Below are 21,283 nucleotides of genomic sequence, written 5' to 3'. Positions count from 1 at the left end.
CATTGGCCATCCAAGGCCCGGACTGGATCCCAGACAGCGGCACTCGCCACTTCTCAAACCCACTTTTATTACAGTTCCACGGGCATCTGTCAAGACAAATGTGAGTACAAGAGAAGCAATATGGCCTAGGGGATAGAGCACGGACCTGGGAGTAGGACGGACCCGGGTTCTAATCCCACCTCTGCCACTTGTCTGCAGTGTGACCATGGGCAAGTCATTTCACTTCTCTGTACCTCAGTTTCCTCTTCTGTAAAGCGGGGATTAGGACTGTGAGGAAACCTCAATGTGGGGACATGGACTGCGTTCAACCCGATTAGCTGATATCTCTCTTGGCGCTTAGTACAGTGCTCGACGCACAGTAAGTGCTTAACAAACGCCACAATAATAATCATCCTGGCCCCTTAGGCTGAAACAGTCCAAAGCACAGGCCCAGTTGGTCCACGGTGGTGGCACACAGCCTCAGTTGTTCCTGCCATGCTGGGGCAGACGGGTCTGAAGCGGACGACCCGATCTGGGGTTCTTGGTTGGGCGGAGGCCCCCGCGGTGGCAGAGGCGGTGCCGGTATTCTGGCCGCCCCTCCGTCCGGCTGACCTTCCTCACCGGACCACGCGGGAGGAATTGATCTTCTTGATGTCCTGGCTGCTCAGGAGCAACATCCCATTCTGGAATTTCCCCACTTGACCCGTCTGGGACCCAAACGGTACTCTCGGAGCATATTTCTTCTTGGGCTTCCTAATGGTGCCGGGGGAGGGACAGGAGCAAGAGAGTGAGGATGAAGAAGGGACTGCCACCCGTCACTGGCGACCGCCCCGTGGCCCCCTCTACCAACGGTGCGGGCTAAGAGGCGCTGACGGGCCCCCGCGTTCCTCATTGACGGCCGACTGGGTGGGCCGGGGCCCGCAGTCCCTCCTGCAGAAGGGGATGGCGGTCTGGCTGGGAGCCCCAAATCTGAGGGAGTGGGGGGGCCGGGTCCCAGGCATCTGTGGGCCCCTGGCCTGGGAACATCCCCGGAAGGGAGGGCGGACTCACCTCTCCATCTGCTGTAGAGTGGCTGGGCCCTGGACCGGATCCCCGAACTGCAGAGAGTGAGGCGGGACGGATGGGGAAAGGTGAATCAGACCAGGTGGGAAAGGCCCCGGGACCCAGCGGGACAACCCAGAGGGGCTGGGGGAAGCAGGGCGGAGGCGACTGGTCCCCCAGGTCTCAGGTGTGCCCGCCAGGGGAAATAATTCCACGCGCCCTCCCACAGTGCACCGACTCAAGGCAAGTTCCCGCCCTGCACCACGTGATGGTCCAGCAGCAGACCTGGGTAAGGGGTGAACGTTTGGCCAAGGGTGGGAAGACAAAGCAGTCGGGCTAACCCCTCCGGGGCTGGGGCTGCAGCCGCAGAAAGGGAACTTTGACACTCACAGCTCCGCTGCCTTCGTTTTTAGCCGCCTTCTTTAACTTGACCATCTCCTGCAACACTTTGTAGTTCACGTACTCGCGTTTGGGAGGCTGTGGCGGTGAGAAGAGGTGAATGGAGGGGTGATACCCCAGGGCTTGACGGCGCCCTGCCCCGCCCGGTCCCGCTGCCACGAGGACTGACCTTTGCCCCCAGCATGATGGCTCGCTCCCGCTCCAGGGCACGCTCCTTCCCCTTCCCATAGCCGGTGATCCCAAACCTGTGCACCTCCAAACGAGCCTGGACGGAGAGACCGGAGGTTGGGGGGGGAGACCTGGCTCAGCAGCGTGCCGTCGGAGGGCACCGCTAGGCTGGAGAGCCGACACAAGGGCCCCAAGAAACAGACAAACGGGGAGAGGGGCGGGAAGCAGCTTCTGAAGGAAGAGCCGGGGATAGGATTAAAATGCCGCGGCCCAGACAGACGCAGGCTGAGGACTGGAGCTTCCCGAACCAGGACGGGAGGAGGGACGGGGAAAACCCGGAATTGTTGAACCCCAAATCCCACCCCACCAGGGCGAGGGGCACCGGCTGAAATTTTTAGGGCAGCAGCAGCAGCTTCACACACAAAAGAAACGTGTCGTCCCCTGGTATGGGTTCGGGGGTGTAGCCATGCAGCCAGAAGCATCGGCGGATGGTGAAGGGGTGTAGACCGACGTAAGGATGAGTGGCCGGGCTGAATCGGGGGTAGCGTGGCGAGTCGGGGGCTACCAAGCGGGGAGCCTGATCCGGTGCCTAGTGGTGGCACAGACAGGCACACGCAAGGCAGCCACGGTCCTGACTGAACCGCCGCTCCTCCGGTGGCCAGCACGGCGTGGAGCTGAAGCCGGCCACGCCTCGCCCAACCTCACCAGCCGTTGGGCTCGGCTGGACACGCGTACCTTTTCCAGGTCAAACACCGGCTCTTCCCCTTGTTTCTTCAGGACGCTGGCTTTGGCCTAACAGAAAAGAAAAAAAGGCTACGCTCCATCACCGAACTCGGACTGTGTTGGCCAGCTGGGCGACGCCATCCTGGGGGTGGCACGTCGGCTCCCCCCGACCCGTATCTTCCCAAGCCCAGTGAGCGGGTGTGTCAATCCAGCGCCCCACGGTCACGGCCGCTGACCCACCCCGGCGACAGGTATCACCCCGGGGTCCCTCCTGACTGCCACTGCCCCCCCAAACCACTCCCTCTGAGAGGCCTGGGATGGACCCGCCAAACCCCCACTGCCCCGTGGTGACCGAGTGGAGGGATGATTGTGCCAGCTTCCTCTGCGCCGAGGTACCACCTGGACGGCCCTCGTGCGTGCCTTTCCAGGAAAACCCGTCCTCACCTGCGGCGCCGGGGCCTGGGGCCTTCCACCCGCCTCAGGCTGCGGCGGCTGCCGCTGCTTCCTCCGGCTGCAAAACTCGACCACGGGCACCGGCCGGCTCCCGCCCTCCGGAGCCTCTGGGGCTCCCGGGGCTGCGGGGCCCGGACCCGGGCCCTGGACGCTTTGCAGTTCTCCCCGCAGCTCCTCGAAGAAGTGTCGGGTCCGCTTCGGGCGGTGCCCGGGCTTCGCGGCGGCCGGGCCCGCTCCGGGACCATCCGGGCCCGCTCCGGGACCATCCAGGCCCAAGGCCACCTCCCGCTGCCCCGCGCTCTCCTTTCTCTTCTTGGGCTTCGCCTGGGGCCTCTCCGGGGTCTCTCCTGCGCTTCCAACAGCGGGATAAGGGATGAGCGTTTCCCCCGGCCCGCAGCCCCCCACCCTCAACCGCAGCGCTTAGGCCAGGGCTCTGCACCCAGTAAGGGCGCAGCGACCACCACTGCCCGCCCCCGCCCAAGGAAGACGAGCCTGCCCTGCCTCCCTTTCCCTCCTCGCCTGTATCAGTAAATAATAATTATAACGACGGCATTTGTTAAGTGCTAAAAACGTGATCTAAATTCTGGGGTTGATACAATGTAAACAGGTTGTCCCAGGTGGGGCTCGCCGTCTTAATCTCCGTTTTACAGATGTAGTCACTGAGGCACAGAGAAGTTAATAACGATAGCATTTGTTAAGCGCTTACTATGTGCCGACTGCTGTTCTAAGCGCTGGGGTGGATACAGGGGTTGTCCCACGCGGGGCTCCCAGACTTAATCCCCATTTTACAGATGTAGTCACTGAGGCACAGAGAAGTTAATAATGATAGCATTTGTTAAGCGCTTACTATGTGCCGACTGCTGTTCTAAGCGCTGGGGTGGATACAGGGTAACCAGGTTGTCCCACGTGGGGCTCCCAGACTTAATCCCCATTTTACAGATGAAGTCACTGAGGCCCAGAGAAGGGAAGCGACTTGGCCAAAGTCACGCAGCCGACACGTGGTGGAGCCGGGATTAGAACCCACGACCTCTACTCCCAAAGCCCGGGCTCTTGCCACTGGGCCACGCTGCTTCTCAGTTTCCAATCGGTCAAACAATCGATGGCATTTATTCATTCAATCGAATGTATTGCGCGCTTACTGTGTGAGGAACACTGTCCTAAACGCTTGGGAAGGACAAGTCGGCAACATCTAGAGGCGGCCCCTACCCGACAGCGTTGTGCAGAGCGCTGCTCTACGCGCTTAGGGGAGGACCCGGGAGGCCCAGGGCCCCTTTCCCGCCCCGGATAATAATAATAATAATAACACTAATAATGGCATTGGTTAAGTGCTTACTATGTGCCAAGCACTGCTCTAAGCACTGGGGAGGATACAGCGTATCTATATGTTGCCAACTTGTACTTCCCAAGCAATTAGTACGGTGCTTTGCACACAGTAAGCGCTCAATACATATGATCGAATGAATGAATCAGGTTATCCCACGTGGGGCTCGCAGTCTTCATCTCCATTTTCCAGATGGGGAAACTGAGGCCCAGAGAAGTGAAGTGCCTTGCCCAAGGTCACCCAGCTGCCAATTGGCGGAGCCGGCATTTGAACCCACGACCTCTGCCTCCAAGGCCCGGACTCTTTCCGGAAGAGAAAGCAGCGTGGCTCAGTGGAAAGAGCCCGGGCTTGGGAGCCAGAGGTCAGGGGTTCGAATCCCGGCTCCGCCAATTGTCAGGTGGGTGACTTTGAGCAAGCCACTTCACTTCTCTGGGCCTCAGTTTCCTCATCTGGAAAATGGGGATGAAGACTGGGAGCCCCACGTGGGACAACCTGATTCGTTCATTTATTCAATCGTATTATTAGTATGTTTGGTTTTGTTCTCTGCCTCCCCCTTCTAGACCGTGAGCCCACTGTTGGGTAGGGACTGTCCCTAGATGTTGCCAACTTGTACTTCCCAAGCGCTTAGTCCAGTGCTCTGCACACAGTAAGCGCTCAATAAATGCGATTGATTGATTGATCGATTGATTGAGCGCTTACTGTGTGCAAAGCACTGTACTGAGCGCTTGGGAAGTCCAAGCTGGCAACATATAGAGGCCTTATATCCTCCCCAGCGCTTAGAACGGTGCTTGGCACCTCGTCAGCGCTTCATAAATGCCGTGATCATTAATAACAGTGATGGCATTTGTTAAGCGCTTACTATGTGCAGAGCACCGTTCTAAGCGCTGGGGGGGGGGGGGGGGATACAGGGTGATCAAGTTGTCCCACGTGGGGCTCGCAGTCTTAACCCCCATTTCACAGATGAGGTAACTGAGGCTCCGAGAAGTGAACACACAGCAGACACGTGGGCGGAGTCGGAATTCGAACCCAAGACCTCCGACTCCAAAGCCCGGGCTCTTTCCACAGAGCCGCGCTGCATCTCTGATCATTATTATCATAATGATAATAAGCATATTCAATCATATCAATAATCGTGATAATCATGATCGTTATTATGACTTCCACTGGGCCGCGCTGCGTTGAGGCCAGGGCCCGTCCGCTCTCAATCAATCAATCGTATTTAATGGGCGCTTAGTATGTGCAGAGCACTGGACTAAGCGCTTGGGAAGTCCAAGTTGGGAACATCTAGAGACGGGCCCTACCCAACAGTGGGCTCACGGTCTAGAAGGGCTGTCCCTCCCTCCTTGCCTCCCTCCCCGTCGCCGGGGCCTACCCAAGTCGTAGAGGCCCCGGAGGACGGTGTCCAGCCGGCGGGCCGGGCCTGGGGGGGCCGCCGCCTCCTCCTCCATGCCGCCCTCCGGGCTTCCGGTGTGGCCAAGGGGCCGGCTCCCAGACGCCCTTGCGGCCCGGCCGGGGCGGGGCCCGGGGCCGGAGGAGGAGGAGGAGGAGGAGGAGGTGGCGCCGCCTGGCGGACACGCGAGGCCCCGCCCCGCCCGGCCCCGCCCCGCCCCAGCATGGCCGCCTCCGGGCCCTCCGCCTCCGGGACGCCCTCCGCCTCCTCCGCCTCCTCCTCCTCCTCCTCCCTGGGCTCGGTAGGCGGGGCGAGGGCGAGGGGAAGCGGGCGGTGGGCTGGTTGCCAAGGCAACGAGCCGGGCTCCCCCAGCTCTGGGGTCCTCGCGTGTCCCCCGCGGGGGTGAGGGTCCCTCTGCGGCAGCCCCCGGGGGCCCCGCACTGCCTACGCCCTCCTCCTCCTCCTCCTCCTCCTCCTCCCCCAGGCCGGGGGCCTTGGCCCAGGGAAGGACCGGCCCCGGCCCCCCCGGCGGGGGCGAGGGGGGCACGCTTTGGGGGGCGCTGGGCCCCGGTTTAGTCAGTCATGTTCATTCAGTCAGTCGCATTCATGGAGCGCTTACTGTGTGCAGAGCACCGGACTAGGCGCTTGGGACTAAGACTGAGCCCCTTCCTTCCTCTCTCCCTCGTCCCCCTCAATCGATCAATCAATCGCATTCATCGAGCGCTTACTGTGTGCAGAGCACTGGACTAGGCGCTTGGGACTAAGACTGAGCCCCTTCCTTCCTCTCCCCCTCGTCCCCCTCAATCAATCAATCAATCGCATTTATTGAGAGCTTACTGTGTGCAGAGCACTAGGCTAAGCGCTTGGGACTAAGAGTGAGCCCCTTCCTTCCTCTCCCCCTCGTCCCCCTCAATCAATCAATCAATCGCATTTATTGAGAGCTTACTGTGTGCAGAGCACTAGGCTAAGCGCTTGGGACTAAGAGTGAGCCCCTTCCTTCCTCTCCCCCTCGTCCACCTCAATCAATCAATCAATCAATCGTATTTATTGAGCGCTTACCGTATGCAGAGCACCAGACTAAACGCTTGGGACTAAGACTGAGCCCCTTCTTTCCTCTCCCCCTCGTCCCCCTCAATCAATCACATTTATTGAGCGCTTACTGTGTGCAGAGCACTGGACTAGGCGCTTGGGACTAAGACTGAGCCCCTTCCTTCCTCTCCCCCTCGTCCCCCTCAGTCAGCCAATCAATCGCATTTATATATATATATATATATATGTATATATGTTTGTACATATTTATTTCTCTATTTATTTATTTTACTGTACATATCTATTCTATTTATTTTATTTTCTTGGTATGTTTGGTTTTGCTCTCTGTCTCCCCCTTTTAGACTGTGAGCCCACTATTGGGTAGGGACTGTCTCCATATGCTGCCAACTTGTACTTCCCAAGCGCTTAGTCCAGTACTCTGCACACAGTAAGCGCTCAATAAATATGATTGATGATTTATCAAGCACTTACTGTGTGCAGAGCACTGGACTAAGCGCTTGGGACTGAGACTGAGCCCCTTCTTTCCTCTCCCCCTCGTCCCCCTCAATCAATCGTATTTATCGAGCACTTACTGTGTGCAGAGCACTGGACTAAGCGCTTGGGACTAAGACTGAGCCCCGTCCTTCCTCTCCCCCTCGTCCCCCTCAATCAATCAATCACATTTATTGAGCGCTTCCTGTGTGCAGAGCACTGGACTAAGCGCTTGGGACTAAGACTGAGCCCCTTCCTTCCTCTCCCCCTTGTGCCCCTCAATCAATCAGTCACATTTATTGAGCGCTTCCTGTGTGCAGAGCACTGGACTAAGCGCTTGGGACTAAGACTGAGCCCCTTCCTTTTCCCCTCGTCCCCCTCAATCAATCAATCAATCATATTGAGCGCTTACTGTGTGCAGAGCACTGTACTGAGAGCTTGGGAAGTACAAGTTGGCAACATATAGAGACAGTCCGGACCCAACAGTGGGCTCACAGTCTAGAAGACTCTCTATCCCCCCATCTTACCTCCTTCCCTTCCCCACAGCACCTGTATATATGTATAGATGTTTGTACGTATTTATTACTCTATTTTACTTGTACGCATTTATTCTATTTATTTTATTTTGTTAATATGTTTGGTTTTGTTGTCTGTCTCCCCCTTCTAGACTGTGAGCCCACTGTTGGGTAGGGACTGTCTCTAGATGTTGCAAACTTGTACTTCCCAAGCGCTTAGTCCAGTGCTCTGCACACAGTAAGCGCTCAATGAATACGATTGATTGCAGAGCACTGGACTAAGCACTTGGGACTAAGCCTGAGCCCCTTCCTTCCTCTCCCCCTCGTTCCCCTCTCCATCCTCCCCGTCTTACCTCCTTCCCTTCCCCACAGCACCTGTATGTATGTATATATGTTTGTACATATTTATTACTCTATTTATTTATTTATTTATTTTACTTGTACATATCTACTCTATTTATTTTATTTTGTTAGTATGTTTGGTTTTGTTCTCTGTCTCCCCCTTCTAGACCGTGAGCCCACTGTTGGGTAGGGACGATCTCTATATGTTGCCAACTTGTACTTCCCAAGCGCTTAGTACAGTGCTCAGCACACAGTAAGCGCTCAATGAATACGATTGATTGATTGATTGATTGTACATATCTATTCTATTTATTTTATTTTGTTAATATGTTTGGCTTTGTTCTCTGTCTCCCCCTTCTAGACTGTGAGCCCACTGATGGGTAGGGACTGTCTCTATATATTGCCAACTTGTACTTCCCAAGCGCTTAGTATAGTGCTCTGCACACAGTAAGCGCTCAATAAATATGATTGATTGATTGGGAAGTCCAAGTTGGCAACATATAGAGACGGCCCCTACCCGACAGTGGGCTCCCAGTCTAGAAGGGGGAGACAGACAACAAAACGTATTAACCAAATAAATAGAGTAAATACGTACAAATAAAAGAAGTAGAGTAACAAATACGTACAAACACATTTACATAGACCGTGAGCCCACTGTTGGGTAGGGGCCGTCTCTATATGTTGACAGCTTGGACTTCCCAAGCGCTTAGTACAGTGCTCAGCACACAGTAAGCTCTCAATAAATGCGATTGAATGAATATATACAGGTGCTGTGGGGAGGGGAAGGAGGTAAGGCGAGGGGGAGGAGGGGGAGTTGAGGTCAAGAGGGGCACATGGCCCAAAAGGGCAGGCCGAGAGCCCAGAGGGAAGAAGAGGAGGAGGAGGAGGAGGAGGAGATGAGCCAGGCTCATGGGGCAGAGGGAAGCCCAGGGCCGAAGGGGGGGCCAAGGAGAGACCCCTCTCTCCGGCTAAGGATTTGCCTCATCCATGCCAAAGGGCAGAGTGGCCCTAGAGGAAAGAGCCCAGATCCCAAAGTCAGAGAGTCTGACCGCCGCCTGGGGTCTCGGTCAGATCCCAAACTCCCACCGGGCCCTTGTGAAAGGGGAATGATGGGGTTGCCTTTCCCTGCCTCACAGGGATTTCGTAAGGGGGAAATGAGGTCGGTAAATACGTGGGACCAAAACGCGTGGTCGGAGGCCCCGAGTGCGCTAACGAGGCTGGAGAGCCGTGGCTCCCTCAAGGCTGGGACGGCCACTTCCCCAGGTACCTGGCACACGGCAGGTGCTCCCCCAGCACGGCCTAGCGAGCGAGCGGCTAGCCTGGGAGAGTAGAGAAAGATAGAGTAAGAGCCGTGGCCGGTGAATGAAGGGCGGGGAGGCGAGCCAAGGTGCCTGTGGGCAAAGTTCCTGGACCCTCTTCCCGCTTGCCCTGGCCCCGTTGGGGACTGTGGGCTCCTGCTCCTCCCTTTTCCTTCTCCCCCTCCCACCCCTCTTTCTCCTCTTCCCCGTTTTTCCTCCTTCCTCCTCTTCCCCCATCCTCCCTCATCTCTTCCTTTTGAACAAGGGCTTCTAGACTGTGATCCCACTGTTGGGTAGGGACTGTCTCTATATGTTGCCAAATTGTACTTCCCAAGTGCTCAGTCCAGTGCTCCGCGCACAATGAGCGCTCAATAAATACGATTGAATGAAGGAACAAGGGCCACCTCCTGTCCCGCTTTATGAGCCTCTCTCAGAATCCAATCTATACTCTCAGGGACTTGAAGTAGGCCCTGGGAAGCCTAACCCAAACTCTCAAGGGCTGGGAGTGGGCACGGTGAACCCTAACCCAAACTCTCAGGGGATTGGAGTGGGGAAAGAGGGCATCCTGGAGGTGGAGGAGGACTGGGTGAGCCAGGCCGGGCGGGCTGAACCTCGGCCAGGGCTGCCAGCCACCCCCGAGGGGCAACGGCCCCTCCCTCTTCTGGCTCGGGCGACTGTGAAATCTGGGCTCGGCCCCGGGGTCGGACCCGGGCCCCGTCCCACGTGGGCCGGTTTGGGGTTGAGGCCGTGGTCTCGGCGGGCTCCCCCCGCCTCGTCCTTCCAGCGGAAAGATGGCAGCTCCAAGAGGTGGGAGGAATTCGAGGACATGTTGGAGGAGAGGCGGCAGTCCAGCGACCTGCGGTACGCGCTCAAGTGCTACACCCCCGTCCTCTACAAGGGTCTTAACCCGTGCAAGCCGTGGGCCATCAAGACCGCCGTGCTGCGGTCGGAGGAGGTGCATTACGTCGTCAAGCAGGTGAGGGGGTCCGCCGGCTTCCCCTCCGGGGCCCGAGGACGGCGGCGGAGCCCCTGCCGGGGTCCCCGGGACAGAAGGAGCGGGAGGCTGAGGGAATTGTGCAAGAGGAAGGAAACTTGTGGCGGCGCAAGGGGCGGCCTTCTGCCGGGGGGGGCCGGGGTTAGGGCGGCGGACAGACGGAGGAGAGTCCCCTCTTGGCCTTCCTAGTCATGCCAGCCCATCGGCCCGCTACAGTGCCTGGTACCTAGTAAGCGCTTTACAAATCCCAGAATTATTGTCATCAGCCTCCAGCCCTCCCTCACTCTCTCCCGGGGCCCCTCCCCCACGGGAAGTAATGCTCTTCCTCTTCCTGGTGCACTATTGATCGTTTCACGGCTCCCGTCCAGGCGCTTAGTACAGAGCCCCGCGCACCGAAATCGTGCCGAAGATGCCGTTGGCCGCCGTGTCTCCCAGTTGCTCGTCAGCTCCCGGAGGAGAGGAGCCCGAACTTTCCCTCCCGGTTTCCTTTCCCGGAGCGTCGAGTACATGGCGCCCTGCCCGCAGCGTGGGCGCTGTTGGACCCGACACGTGGTTTTCCCCGGCCGCCGCCGGGCGGTTTAGCTCTCCAGGGAGACGGGCCAGTCCGTCCAGTCGATCCAGGAGGCGGCCGTGCAGATCTTGGAGGAGATGGGCCACTCGCTGCGCCTGGGAGCCATCCGCTTCTTCGCTTTCTCCCTGACCAAAATCTTCAAGTGCCTGTTCCGGAAGGTGTGCGTCAACCAAGATGGCATCCAGAGGGTGAGTCCTCCCGGCAGCCCCTGCGACACGGTGGCCCGGGCTCCTGCTGGGTCCGGGGCGCTGCACCGAGCTCCGAGGGGAAGGCTCAGGCAAGGCTCGTGGTCCCCGTTGGGCCCCCAGTGAGCCCCCGGTGACCCCCTGGACAAGAGCTGGGCTCTGGATCCGGCTTTTCAGCCCGGTACCCTGTCTGCAAAGTGACCGACGCCCCCGCAGTGCCCAACGGGGCTGGAGTCCAGACCCCCAGAGCCCCGGGCAGCCCGGAAAACACGATGCAGACGGTGTCCGGTATTCGGGCAGGTCCCGGGCTCTAGAGACTCGGCTGAGCCCTGCACGGTTATTTTTAGCGCTGGCTGACATTGGAGACGGACCCTCCCCGGCTTGCCTTCCCTCCCCTCCTGCTCACCGCCGGCTGCGGACTTTCCGCCCTCCCCTCTCCACCTGCTCCCCCGCCGCCTCCCGCGGCCGAGTCCCGGCCCCCCGGCTCCTAGACCGCAAGCTTCCGGAGGACGGGGGCCGGAGCTACGAACTCTGCCGTGCTCTCCCGACCGCCGACTGATCGGCTGTGAGCCCGTTATCCTTCTGCCGCTGGTTAGTCGACGTGACACCAGGCAGGGGCGTCTGTCAGGACGATGAAGTTGGAACCTCCCGAAAGGTTGACGGACGGCCCTCCGTCCAGGCAGGGAGAATTCAGAACTGAGACCCAACGCCGGGGATCCGGGGATCCGGGGATCGCACCCGCGACTGGTGCCGCTTGTGCCCACTCCTAGTCGGCGTGTCCCCACATTGGGGGGAGCTGGGGATCACACCGGTGTCTGGCGCCCAAGGCTGGCACGGTGCCACTCACGTCCCCTTCTCTCCTGGCCGGTGCGTCTCCGCGAGGGCCCCTGGCACAATGAGGGAGGAGGTGGGCAGGGCCGCAGAGTGGGACACGTGCACACTGAGGTTTTCTACACCAAGGACCGGTGGCCAAAGCGGCCACAGCAGGGTGTCGGCACCGAACCGAAATGCCGTGGCCCGGTGGGTGGCAGCCTTGGTAGCTGCGGTGATCTGTGGCGGCCGCGTCAGTTGCTGGGCCTGTCCGGCTCGGGAGAAGTTCAGGGCCAGGCTCAGCCCGTGCCCGGGGTCCGGGTGAATTCCCCACGTGCCCTCAGTTGCCCAGCCCGGCGCTGGGCGCACAGTGGGCACTTTGTGAGCCCACTGTTGGGTAGGGACTGTCTCTATATGTTGCCAACTTGTACTTCCCAAGCGCTTAGTACAGTGCTGTGCACACAGTAAGTGCTCAATAAATACGATTGATTAATACACACGCTGGAGCCGTGCTTCTCGTCAGCGCCATTTGGCTGGCGGGACCGGTATCCGAGCGACTGAATTAGTCTCGGTTCCTAGTCATTTGGCCGCTGGGTCTCCCGCGGGGGCCATCACGCTGGGTTCAGTTTAGCCCAGGCACTAGGCAGTCCAGTCGGTCAGACAGTCAGTCAGTCAAATTTATTGAACGCTTACTGTGTACAGAGCCCCGTACAAAGGGCCTGGGAGAGTCCTATAGAACAGTGACACAGACACGAGGCATTAGCTTAGTACAGTGCTCTGCACACAGTAAGCGCTCAATAAATATGAATGAATGAATGAATGAATGAATGAATTAGCGGGTGGCCGTGAGCCCCGGCTTCTGCCCGGTCAGACGGTGGCCCTGGGGTGGCACACGCACGGGCACGCACACGAGTCCGTATACACGCAGGCTCCCGCGCAGGGGGGTCAATCAATCAATCGTATTTATTGAGCGCTTACTGTGTGCAGAGCACTGTACTAAGCGTGACCCATGTATGTCTCCAGTTGCAGCAGGCCATCCAGGAGCAGCCGGTGGTCTTGCTGCCCAGTCACCGGAGCTACGTGGACTTCCTGCTCCTGTCTTACATCCTGTACACCTACGACCTGCCCGTGCCCGTCATCGCCGCCGGAGTGGGCAAGTGCTCGTCTCTCCCGGGGCCCTCCAAGAGCCGGGCACGCACACTGCCCAGGGGGTGCGAGGGCCCGGGGAAGCCGTGGCCCTCCAAGGGTGGATGGGTGCCTTCTTCTGGGGGTCCTGGGCCCTTTTCCCACAGCCCCCTAACTCTGGCAGGGTTCCCTGGGCTGGGCGGAGGATGCGCCCAGTTGAGTGGAGTGGCGTGTGAGTGTTGCGTGTTGTGGGCATTGCAGACTTCCTGGGCATGAAGGTGATGGGCGAGCTGCTGCGCAGGGCCGGGGCCTTCTTCATGCGCCGCTCGTTTGGTGGGGACAAGCTGTACTGGGCCGTCTTCTCGGAATATGTGAAGACCATGCTGCGGGTACCCGGCGGGCCCCAGGGGTGGAGGGTACCCCCCACAACACACACACACACACACACACACACACACACACACACACACACACACACACACACACACAGTATGGAAGCATTGGTGTGGAGGGCGGCAGGGAGCTCCCCAGGGTGAGGGCCTCATGGGGTTGGGGACAGGGGTTGGGCTGAGGGAGGTGGTGAGCAAATGAGTTTGCCCCCTCCTTCTCCCTTCTCTCTCTCTCCCTCCCACCCTCCCCCGCCAATCTCCCAGAACGGTTACGCACCCATCGAATTTTTCCTGGAAGGGACGAGGAGCCGAACCGCCAAGACGCTGACCCCCAAGCTCGGTACGTCTGAGGCCTGGCGGATCGGGAGGCTGGGGTTTCCCAAGAGGGAGGAGGGGGAGCGGAGGCCCCCGGGGCCCTGCGCGATCATCCCGCCATCCGATCAGTTCCGGCCCCTTCTCGAGAGCCGGGGGGGAGCCGGGTCCCACCCGGCCAGGCATGCACTCCTTGCCCCGGGACCCCGGGGGGCCGGCGGCCCATAGTGCAGCTTGGGTCACCCGTCCTGTTCAGCCTCATCCCTCCCCTCCTCGAAAACTTCCAGTGGCCCCAGGGTCATCATCATCATCAATCGTATTTATTGAGCGCTTACTGTGTGCAGAGCACTGTACTAAGCGCTTGGGAAGTACAAGTTGGCAGCATATAGAGACAGTCCCTACCCAGCAGTGGGCTCACAGTCTAAAAGGGGGAGACAGAGAACAAAACCAAACATACTAACAAAATAAAATAAATAGAATAGATATGTACAAGTAAAATAAATTAATAAATAAATAGAGTAGTAAATATGTACAAACATACATACATATATACAGGTGCTGTGGGGAAGGGAAGGAGGTAAGATGGGATGGAGAGGGGGACGAGGGGGAGAGGAAGGAAGGGGTTCAGTCTGGGAAGGCCTCCTGGAGGAGGTGAGCTCTCAGTAGGGCCTTGAAGGGAGGAAGAGAGCTAACTTGGTGGATGGGCAGAGGGAGGGCATTCCAGGCCCGGGGGAGGACGTGGGCCGGGGGTCGATGGCGGGACAGGAGAGAACGAGGTACGGTGAGGAGATTAGCGGCGGAGGAGCGGAGGGTGCGGGCTGGGCTGGAGAAGGAGAGAAGGGAGGTGAGGTAGGAGGGGGAGAGGTGATGGACAGCCTTGAAGCCCAGGGTGAGGAGTTTCTGCCTGATGCACAGATTGATTGGTAGCCACTGGAGATTTTTGGGGAGGTGAGTAATATGCACAGAGCGTTTCTGGACAAAGGTAATCCAGGCAGCAGCATGAAGAATGGATTGAAGTGGGGAGAGACACGAGGCTGGGAGATCAGAGAGAAGGCTGATGCAGAGATGGGTCTCTCCATCCCAAGCCAGAACTCCTTGCTGGGGGGCTCCTGCCGGGCCCACCTTCCCTACCCACTCTCTTCTCCCACACTCATTCCTTTTTACTCTTCCCAAGCTCCTGTGCTCAGCGGGCCTTGTTCTCGCCTCACCCGGCTCCCACCTCGGCCTCCCTCGCGGCCCTCTCCCCTCCCAGAACTCCACTCCCTTCCCCACTCTCAAGCTCTGACAAGCCTTTTCCTTTCATGGCCTCCTCCTTCTCCTCCTCAATCAGTCGGTGGTATTTATTGAGCGCCTACTTTGCAGACCACTGTACTAAGCACTTGGGAGAGTACACTACAATAGTGGGTAGGCACATTCCCTGCCCACAACAGTCTTACAGACTAGAGCAGGAGACAGCAGTGTAAATAAACTACAGATACGTACATAAGTGTTGTAAGGCTGAGGGCAGGGTAAATATCAAGCGCTTCAGCGGTGCAGATCCAAGCGTGTAGATGACGCACAAGGGAAATGGATTTGGGGAAAAGAGGGCTTCATTGGGGAAGGCCTCTTGGAGGAGATCTGTGACCTTAATGAAGCTTGGAAGAGGGAGAGAGCAGTGGTCTGGCAGACATGGAGGGGAAGGGTGTTCTGGACCAGAGGGTCTCCTCCTCCTCTGCCTCTGCCTCCTCCTTGAGGCCTTCCTTTTTCGACCATCTGCCCCCACCCCGGTAATAATAATAATAATAATAATGATAATGGCATTTATTAAGTGCTTACTATGTGCAAAGCACTGTTCTAAGCGCTGGGGAGTTTACAAGGTGATCAGGTTGTCCCACGGGGGGCTCACAGTCTTATTCCCCATTTTCCAGATGAAATCCCCATTTTCCAGGTACTCAACTCCCCTCAGCCGTCACTGGGCTCGTTGGCCGCCCGTTCATCTTTGAGTTTGATTCTTTGCTTTCATATCGTATCCTTCATCTCCGGGTCCGGATTCCGCTTTTCCTCACCGTGTGCCCGTCTCCCGCTTTGGAGAGACGGGCCCCGGAGGGCAGATCCCGGAGAGCAGGGGTCCGACGCCCCCGATGCCCCCTGCGAGGTTCTCTGGGTCGTCGATCCGGACCGCCCTTCCTCTGTCCGTAGGTCTGCTGAACATTGTCATGGAACCGTTTTTTAAAAGAGAAGTTTTCGACACCTACCTCGTCCCCATTAGCATCAGCTACGACCGGATCCTCGAAGAGGCCCTCTACTCGCACGAGCTTCTCGGCGTCCCTAAGCCAAAGGAATCCACCACCGTACGTAGCCGTGGGCGGCGGAGACGGATCGCCCGCCCCCCGGTCCTCCCACCCTCCTCCTCCTGCCACCCGGTGCCCCCTGCCTCCCCACCCTGACCCCGTCTTCTCTCCCTCTCCTGTTCCCTCGCCAACCCTGTGCTCTCACCCCTCCCTGTCCCCGTCCTCTCTCCCCCCGAGACTCGGTCCTCTCTAACCCTAACCCTCTCTCCCCCCCGCACTGCCCCCATCCCCTCTCCCCACGCTGATCCTGCCCTGTCCTCTCTTCCCGCCGACTCCAGGGGCTGTTAAAGGCCCGCCAGGTTCTCTGTCAGGACTTTGGCTGCATCCACGTGTACTTTGCAGCACCGCTCTCCCTGCGCTCTCTAGCCGCGGGCCGGATGGAGAGGTCCCCCTACAACCTGGTGCCCAGGTACGGACGCCCGGGGGCGGCGCCGGGGAGGGAGGTTGGGGGGTCGCCAGGCCTCTTTGACCTCGTTTCCTCCCAGGTGAGAAGCAGACCGGCGGGCACCATTGTTGGGGCAGTCAGAACTGGGGACCCGCCCGAGCCCCCAGGGTGTCCCCCTGGGCCCCGGCGGGTCGGAAGTGAGCCCCGTCCCCGCCCCACAGGCACGTCCCGCAGAAGCCCAGCGAGGAAATGCTGGCCTTCGCCAACGACGTGGCCTTCCGGGTGGAGCTTCTGCAGATCGAAAACATGGCCCTGAGTCCCTGGGCCCTGGTGGCCACCGTCCTGCTCCAGAACCCGCCCGCCCTGGACCTCGCCGTTCTGGTGGAGAAGACTTTCTGGCTGAAAGGGCTAATCCAGGCATTCGGGGGCTTCCTCGTGTGGTCCGGTACGTGGCGTTGGCGGGTCCGGGCAGGGGCCGAGGAGGCCGAGCCCGCGGAGACCAGGCCCGGAGCCTGCCGAGGTCGTTGCCCATCTCTGCAGCTCACCCTGCCACTCTGGAGTTTTCTGAGGTCATTGCCCATCCCCGTAGCCCACACTGCTGGTCCGGAGCTCGCTGTGGTTATTGGCCATCCCCGCGGCCCATCCCGCCTTTCCGGGGTGGGAGCGTCCTCGGCCACGCCAGGGTCGCGGTGGGCCGGGGCCGGGGGCCGGATGCCGGTCCGACGGCCCCCGGGGTCCCGCCGGGCAGGGGCCGGCGCCGTGGGGAGAGCCGGGTGCGGAGCTGATGATGGGGCAGTGTCCGGCCAGGAGGGAGGGTCGAGGCAGTCCACAGGGCCGGATGGCGGTCTGCCTCCTGCTCTGCCTCTCGCTCCACCTCTCGCTCCTCCCCTCTCCGTCCGCTCAGTCAATCAATCAATCAATTGTATTTATTGAGCGCTTACTGTGTGCAGAGCACTGTACTAAGTGCTTGGGAAGTACAAGTCGGCAACATATAGAGACGGTCCCTACGCAACAGTGGGCTCACAGTCTAGAAGGGGGTGACAGAGAACAAAACCAAACATATTAACAAAATAAAATAAATAGAATAGCTATGTACAAGTTAAATAAATAGAGTAATAAATATGTACAAACATATATACATATATACAGGTGCTGTGGGGAAGGGAAGGAGGTAAGACGGTGGGGATGGAGGGGGGAGAGGAAGGAGGGGGCTCAGTGTGGGAAGGCCTCCTGGAGGAGGTGAGCTCTCAGTAGGGCCTTGAAGGGCTCCTCCCATTCCACCAGCTCCTCCCGTCTCCATCCCACCCTTCCCCTCTCCGTCCACTCCTCCTGCTCCTCCTCTTCCTCCCTGTCCAAGTGCTCCTCCCGTCCCTCCCGCTCCAGGCCTCTGTGGAGCACTGACTGTGTGCCAAGCACTGTGCTGAGCAGTGGGGCGGATACAGGACGGTCAGATCAGACACAGTCCCTTTCTCAGGTGGGCTCACAGTCTGAAGGGGAGGGAGAGCAGGGTGTGATGCCCGTTTTGCAGAGGAGGAAACTGAGGCGCTGGGACCGGAGGCTGAGTTTCCCGTCCTCCGTCCCTCCGTCCGCCTGTGCCGCGGTTGCCGCCCTGACTCCCGTGCCCCACGCACAGATGACCTGTCGGCCGCCAGAGCCGTGAGGGACTCGCTGACGCTGCACGCCAACGTGGCCCGCCTCTCCGCCGACGGCCTGGTGTCTGTGAGCGGGTGTGAGGAGCCAGAGCCCGGCCCCTCCCAGGGTGCCCTCTTCCAGCGCGCCGTGCCTTTCCTGACCTGTGCCATCTATCGGAACCATCTGGCCAACCTGTGCGTCCGCCCCGCCCTCGTGGCCCTGGCGCTCACCCTGGCCACCGACTCCAGGAAAGGTGACCCGCGGGCGGGGACCGGCGTGGGAATAACGGGAGTTTCTGGGGAGCTGGAGGGGGCCGGAGAGGGTCAGCGGGGGTCGGCTTGGCGCTGGCGAGGGGCGGACGAGGGCCGTGCCACGCGCCACCGTGGACCGTTTCTCGCAGACGACGTCTACGGCTGCTTCAGCTTCCTCCGAGACGTTTTTTCGGACGAGTTCATCTTCTTTCCTGGCCGGGCGGTGGAGGTGAGGGGGAGGCCCGGCGTGGGTGGGTCTGGGGGCCGTGGGGGCGGAGGCAGGGAAGAGATGGGGCGGGCGGCTGCCGCAGAGGCCTGGACCGGCTGGTTCTGGTGGCTGGGTTGGGGTGGGACGGGGGCAAGAACATTGAGCTGTTATATATGAATATATGTATATATGTTTGTACGTATTTATTACTCTATTCATTTATTTTACTTGGACGTATCTATTCTATTTATTTTATTTTGTTAGTATGTTTGGTTTTGTTCTCTGTCTCCCCCTTTTAGACTGTGAGCCCACTGTTGGGTAGGGACTGTCTCTATATGTTGCCAACTTGTACTTCCCAAGCACTTAGTACAGTGCTCTGCACACAGTAAGCGCTCAATAAATACGATTGATTGATTGAGCTGGTGGGAAAATGGTCCGGGGAGGAGCGGGGATGGGGTCAGGGGCGAGGGGAGGGATCTTTGGGAAGGGAACTTCACTGCCACTGCCACCACCATCACAACCACCAGTGAGCGATGGGCTCGGCCTCCCGGCCCCCCTGCCCCTCAGTCCCCGACGCAGTTCCCGCTCGCCGCTCCCACAGGACTTCGAGGACGGCTGCTTCCTGCTGGGCCGCTGCAGGGCCGTGCGCGTGACCTCCTCCCACATCCTCCCGGCGGCCGCCAGCGAGGCCGTGCTGCCCTTCCTCACCGCCATGTTTCGCCCCTTCGTTGAGGGGTACCAGGTGGGTGTCCGGGGACGTGGGGGGGCCTGGCCTTGGAGCCTCAGTTTCCCTCGGAGTCCACCCCCGCAGTCCCGGAGGAGAAGGGTGTGATCCAAGGTTCGGGAGACCCAAGGAAGAGGGGCCTTGTGGGGAGCGGAGAGCGTGAGCTGAGGGGTGGTGGGAGGAGAGGGTGCAGGGGGATGGGGGACAGAGCTGGGGGAGCCGCTGAGCGGGTGAGGGAGAAAGGAAGTCTCCCCTCGGGCCCTCGACTTCACGGCCAGTTACCAGGGTGGGGCCGTCCGTCCGTCCCCCCTCCCTCCGCCGCCTCGGCGGGTTCCAGATAGCCTGCAGATACCTCTGGGAAGAAGCGAGCGAAGCCTTCACGGAGAAGCAGTTTGTGCCCGGAGTCCGAGCCTTTGCTTCCCAGCTGATCGAAGCAGGTCGGTGGTGGGCGGTCCCGTGCCCCGCGATGCTGCTGCCTGGGTCGGGGGAGGGGGGCCGCGCGCCAGAGACGGGCCACGGGGACCCCTGACGCCCCCCGCCCCGCCTGCCGTTCCAGGAAGCTCCCAGTGTTACGAGGCGCTATCCTCCGACATGCAGAAAAATGCTCTGGCGGCACTGGTGCGTCTCGGGGCCGTGTTGAAGAGCAGAACGTAAGTCCGGCCCGGACCTGGCGCCTTGTGGGGGCACATGCGCTCGTGTGTTTATGTGTGCGCGTGTCTGTGCGTGGCACTGTGCGAGCGTGTGTGCGATTGAACACACGTGGCAGGGGCTTGCGGGGTCAGCCGGCAGTGGGGGCAGTTGTGTGTGTTCTGAGAGGGCTTCCAAGATCAGCTGGCAATGGAGTTGGTAGTGCATGTGCGGCGTGGGCTCCCGGGGTCAGCGGTCAGCCAGCGTGGAGGTGGTTTTATGTGTGTGTGTGTGTGTGTGTGTGTGTGTGCGCACCCGTGCGCTGTGGAGAAGACTGACGGAGAGTCCGGTCTGTACACCGCAGGGCAAGCGGGATCACGTACAACACGGACAGAGAGGCCGTGTCCAAGGTGGAGGGCATGCTCGGTAAGGCCGGGCTCTGCCGGGGAAGGGGCCAGGGTCGGGACCCCCGCTCTGGTTCCACCGGCCGGCCCGGGGCGGGGGCCTGGCTGCGCGGCGGGGCGGGCGGGGCGGAGGCTCGGACCCGGCCAGCGTCGGCCCGCAGCCTCCGGGCTGGCCGGAGGGCCACCGGCTTGGGGCTGGGGCTTGGGAAGGGGAGGGGCTGCTTGGGCCTCCGGGTCGCACTGGGGATCCTCCAGGAAGGTCGCAAACTGCTCCCCTTAGAGGCCCCTCCAGACCCCGGGCGACACTCCCCAGTCAGCCCCCCAGGACTCTTGTCTCCAACAGCAGTAGCGGCGGGATGCTGGGAAGAACCGAGAGCAGAGGCCGCCCAATCCCCCCCGACTCCCCTCTCCGGTCCTGACTCTCCCCCAGTGACCCAGCACAGACCATCCCACACACCTGACCGTCCCCCCAGCCACCCCGCGTGGACCATCCAACTCCCCCCACCCTCTCTTCAACCCATCCCAAAATGCCTTTGCCCTCTGCAATTGCTTGTTATGAAGCTAGAGATGTTTCAGTGGGAAGTAGCACAGATGACTTCAAGTGATGAGTGCGCTCTCTCTCTCTCTCTCTCTCTCCCTCCCTCCCTCCCTCCCTCCATCCATCCATCCCTCTATCTCAGGCTCAAGGATCCCCATTGGAAGGCCACTGACTGCCAAACTTTGAGGCGGCTGAGTGGTGGGGCCTGGGTGGGGACCGGCTGACCCGGCGGGAGCCAAGGGCAAGTTGCCGGGAGGAATGGTTTCCCTCTCGCCGCACGGGGATTTCCAAGCAGGCGCAGGGAGAGACGGGCGGACGGGCGGATGGGCAGGCGGACCCGACAGATGGCCGGCCGGAGGGACGAGGAAGTTGGTGGGGCTGTGAGCAGAGGGGCCTCCCAGCCCCGGGGCGTTGAATTGCCCGCCATTGCCCACATACCCGTGGGTCGCAAACAATTGTCCAACTCCCACTAACTCCCCCCGGGCCCCCTGCTTCCCCCAGAGACCCGCTGCCCTCACACAGACTGAGCCCGGTGGGGTGTGCATTAACAAAGTCAAGAATTTTAAGATTAAAGTAAACAGGGAAAGCACAAGAACCTGCCTCCTCCTCGTGCGACCGGGGCGGTCGTGCCCGGACTGGCCGTGCCTC

General features: G+C 59.9%; 2 protein-coding genes across 4 annotated transcripts; one reads left to right on the top strand and one right to left on the bottom strand.

Annotated features, from left to right (window-relative positions):
* Positions 1-47: 47 nt before the first annotated feature.
* On the bottom strand, positions 48-9,978 carry C19H1orf131 (chromosome 19 C1orf131 homolog). Its single transcript, XM_038761378.1, has 9 exons — positions 9,874-9,978; positions 5,692-5,888; positions 5,457-5,545; positions 2,755-3,110; positions 2,323-2,379; positions 1,589-1,684; positions 1,411-1,497; positions 1,030-1,076; positions 48-732 (listed from the first exon to the last, which is right to left on the bottom strand). The coding sequence occupies exons 1-9, from the start codon at positions 9,976-9,978 to the stop codon at positions 597-599; spliced, it is 1,170 nt and encodes a 389-aa protein (XP_038617306.1). The 3' UTR covers positions 48-596.
* Positions 5,739-21,283, top strand: GNPAT (glyceronephosphate O-acyltransferase). 3 transcript variants are annotated; one of them, XM_038761360.1, is made up of 16 exons: positions 5,739-5,775; positions 9,935-10,126; positions 10,727-10,903; positions 12,734-12,863; positions 13,097-13,224; positions 13,489-13,564; positions 15,715-15,866; positions 16,145-16,275; positions 16,473-16,696; positions 17,885-18,136; positions 18,284-18,363; positions 18,944-19,084; positions 19,404-19,503; positions 19,623-19,716; positions 20,058-20,119; positions 20,778-21,283. In XM_038761360.1, exons 2-16 carry the CDS (start codon positions 9,977-9,979, stop codon positions 20,819-20,821), a joined length of 1,941 nt encoding a protein of 646 aa, XP_038617288.1. In that variant the 5' UTR covers positions 5,739-5,775; positions 9,935-9,976; the 3' UTR covers positions 20,822-21,283. The 3 variants fall into 3 exon arrangements, with proteins under 3 accessions (XP_038617288.1, XP_038617287.1, XP_038617289.1); XM_038761359.1 differs by having other exon boundaries at positions 5,741-5,775; positions 9,911-10,126; XM_038761361.1 differs by lacking the exon at positions 5,739-5,775 and adding an exon at positions 8,920-9,115 and having other exon boundaries at positions 20,778-21,282.

Source organism: Tachyglossus aculeatus, chromosome 19, assembly GCF_015852505.1.
Source record: "Tachyglossus aculeatus isolate mTacAcu1 chromosome 19, mTacAcu1.pri, whole genome shotgun sequence".
Taxonomy (NCBI): domain Eukaryota; kingdom Metazoa; phylum Chordata; class Mammalia; order Monotremata; family Tachyglossidae; genus Tachyglossus; species Tachyglossus aculeatus.
The sequence above is the reverse complement of the archived record's forward strand: the minus strand, read 5'-3'. Positions and strand labels throughout refer to the sequence as shown.

What these genes read in the sequence shown, in the direction of transcription:
- GNPAT (XM_038761360.1), top strand. Translation starts at nt 9,977, where the DNA reads ATGTTGGAGGAGAGGCGGCAGTCCAGCGACCTGCGGTACGCGCTCAAG. An exon ending in CGTCATCGCCGCCGGAGTGG is followed by an intron (nt 12,864 to 13,096) that starts GCAAGTGCTCGT and finishes TGGGCATTGCAG; the next exon opens with ACTTCCTGGGCATGAAGGTG. An exon ending in GCCGTGTTGAAGAGCAGAAC is followed by an intron (nt 19,717 to 20,057) that starts GTAAGTCCGGCC and finishes TGTACACCGCAG; the next exon opens with GGCAAGCGGGATCACGTACA.
- C19H1orf131 (XM_038761378.1), bottom strand. Translation starts at nt 9,978, where the DNA reads ATGTCCTCGAATTCCTCCCACCTCTTGGAGCTGCCATCTTTCCGCTGG. An exon ending in CCGGAGGCGGCCATGCTGGG is followed by an intron (nt 5,546 to 5,691) that starts GCGGGGCGGGGC and finishes CCACACCGGAAG; the next exon opens with CCCGGAGGGCGGCATGGAGG. An exon ending in ACTCTACAGCAGATGGAGAG is followed by an intron (nt 733 to 1,029) that starts GTGAGTCCGCCC and finishes CGGCACCATTAG; the next exon opens with GAAGCCCAAGAAGAAATATG.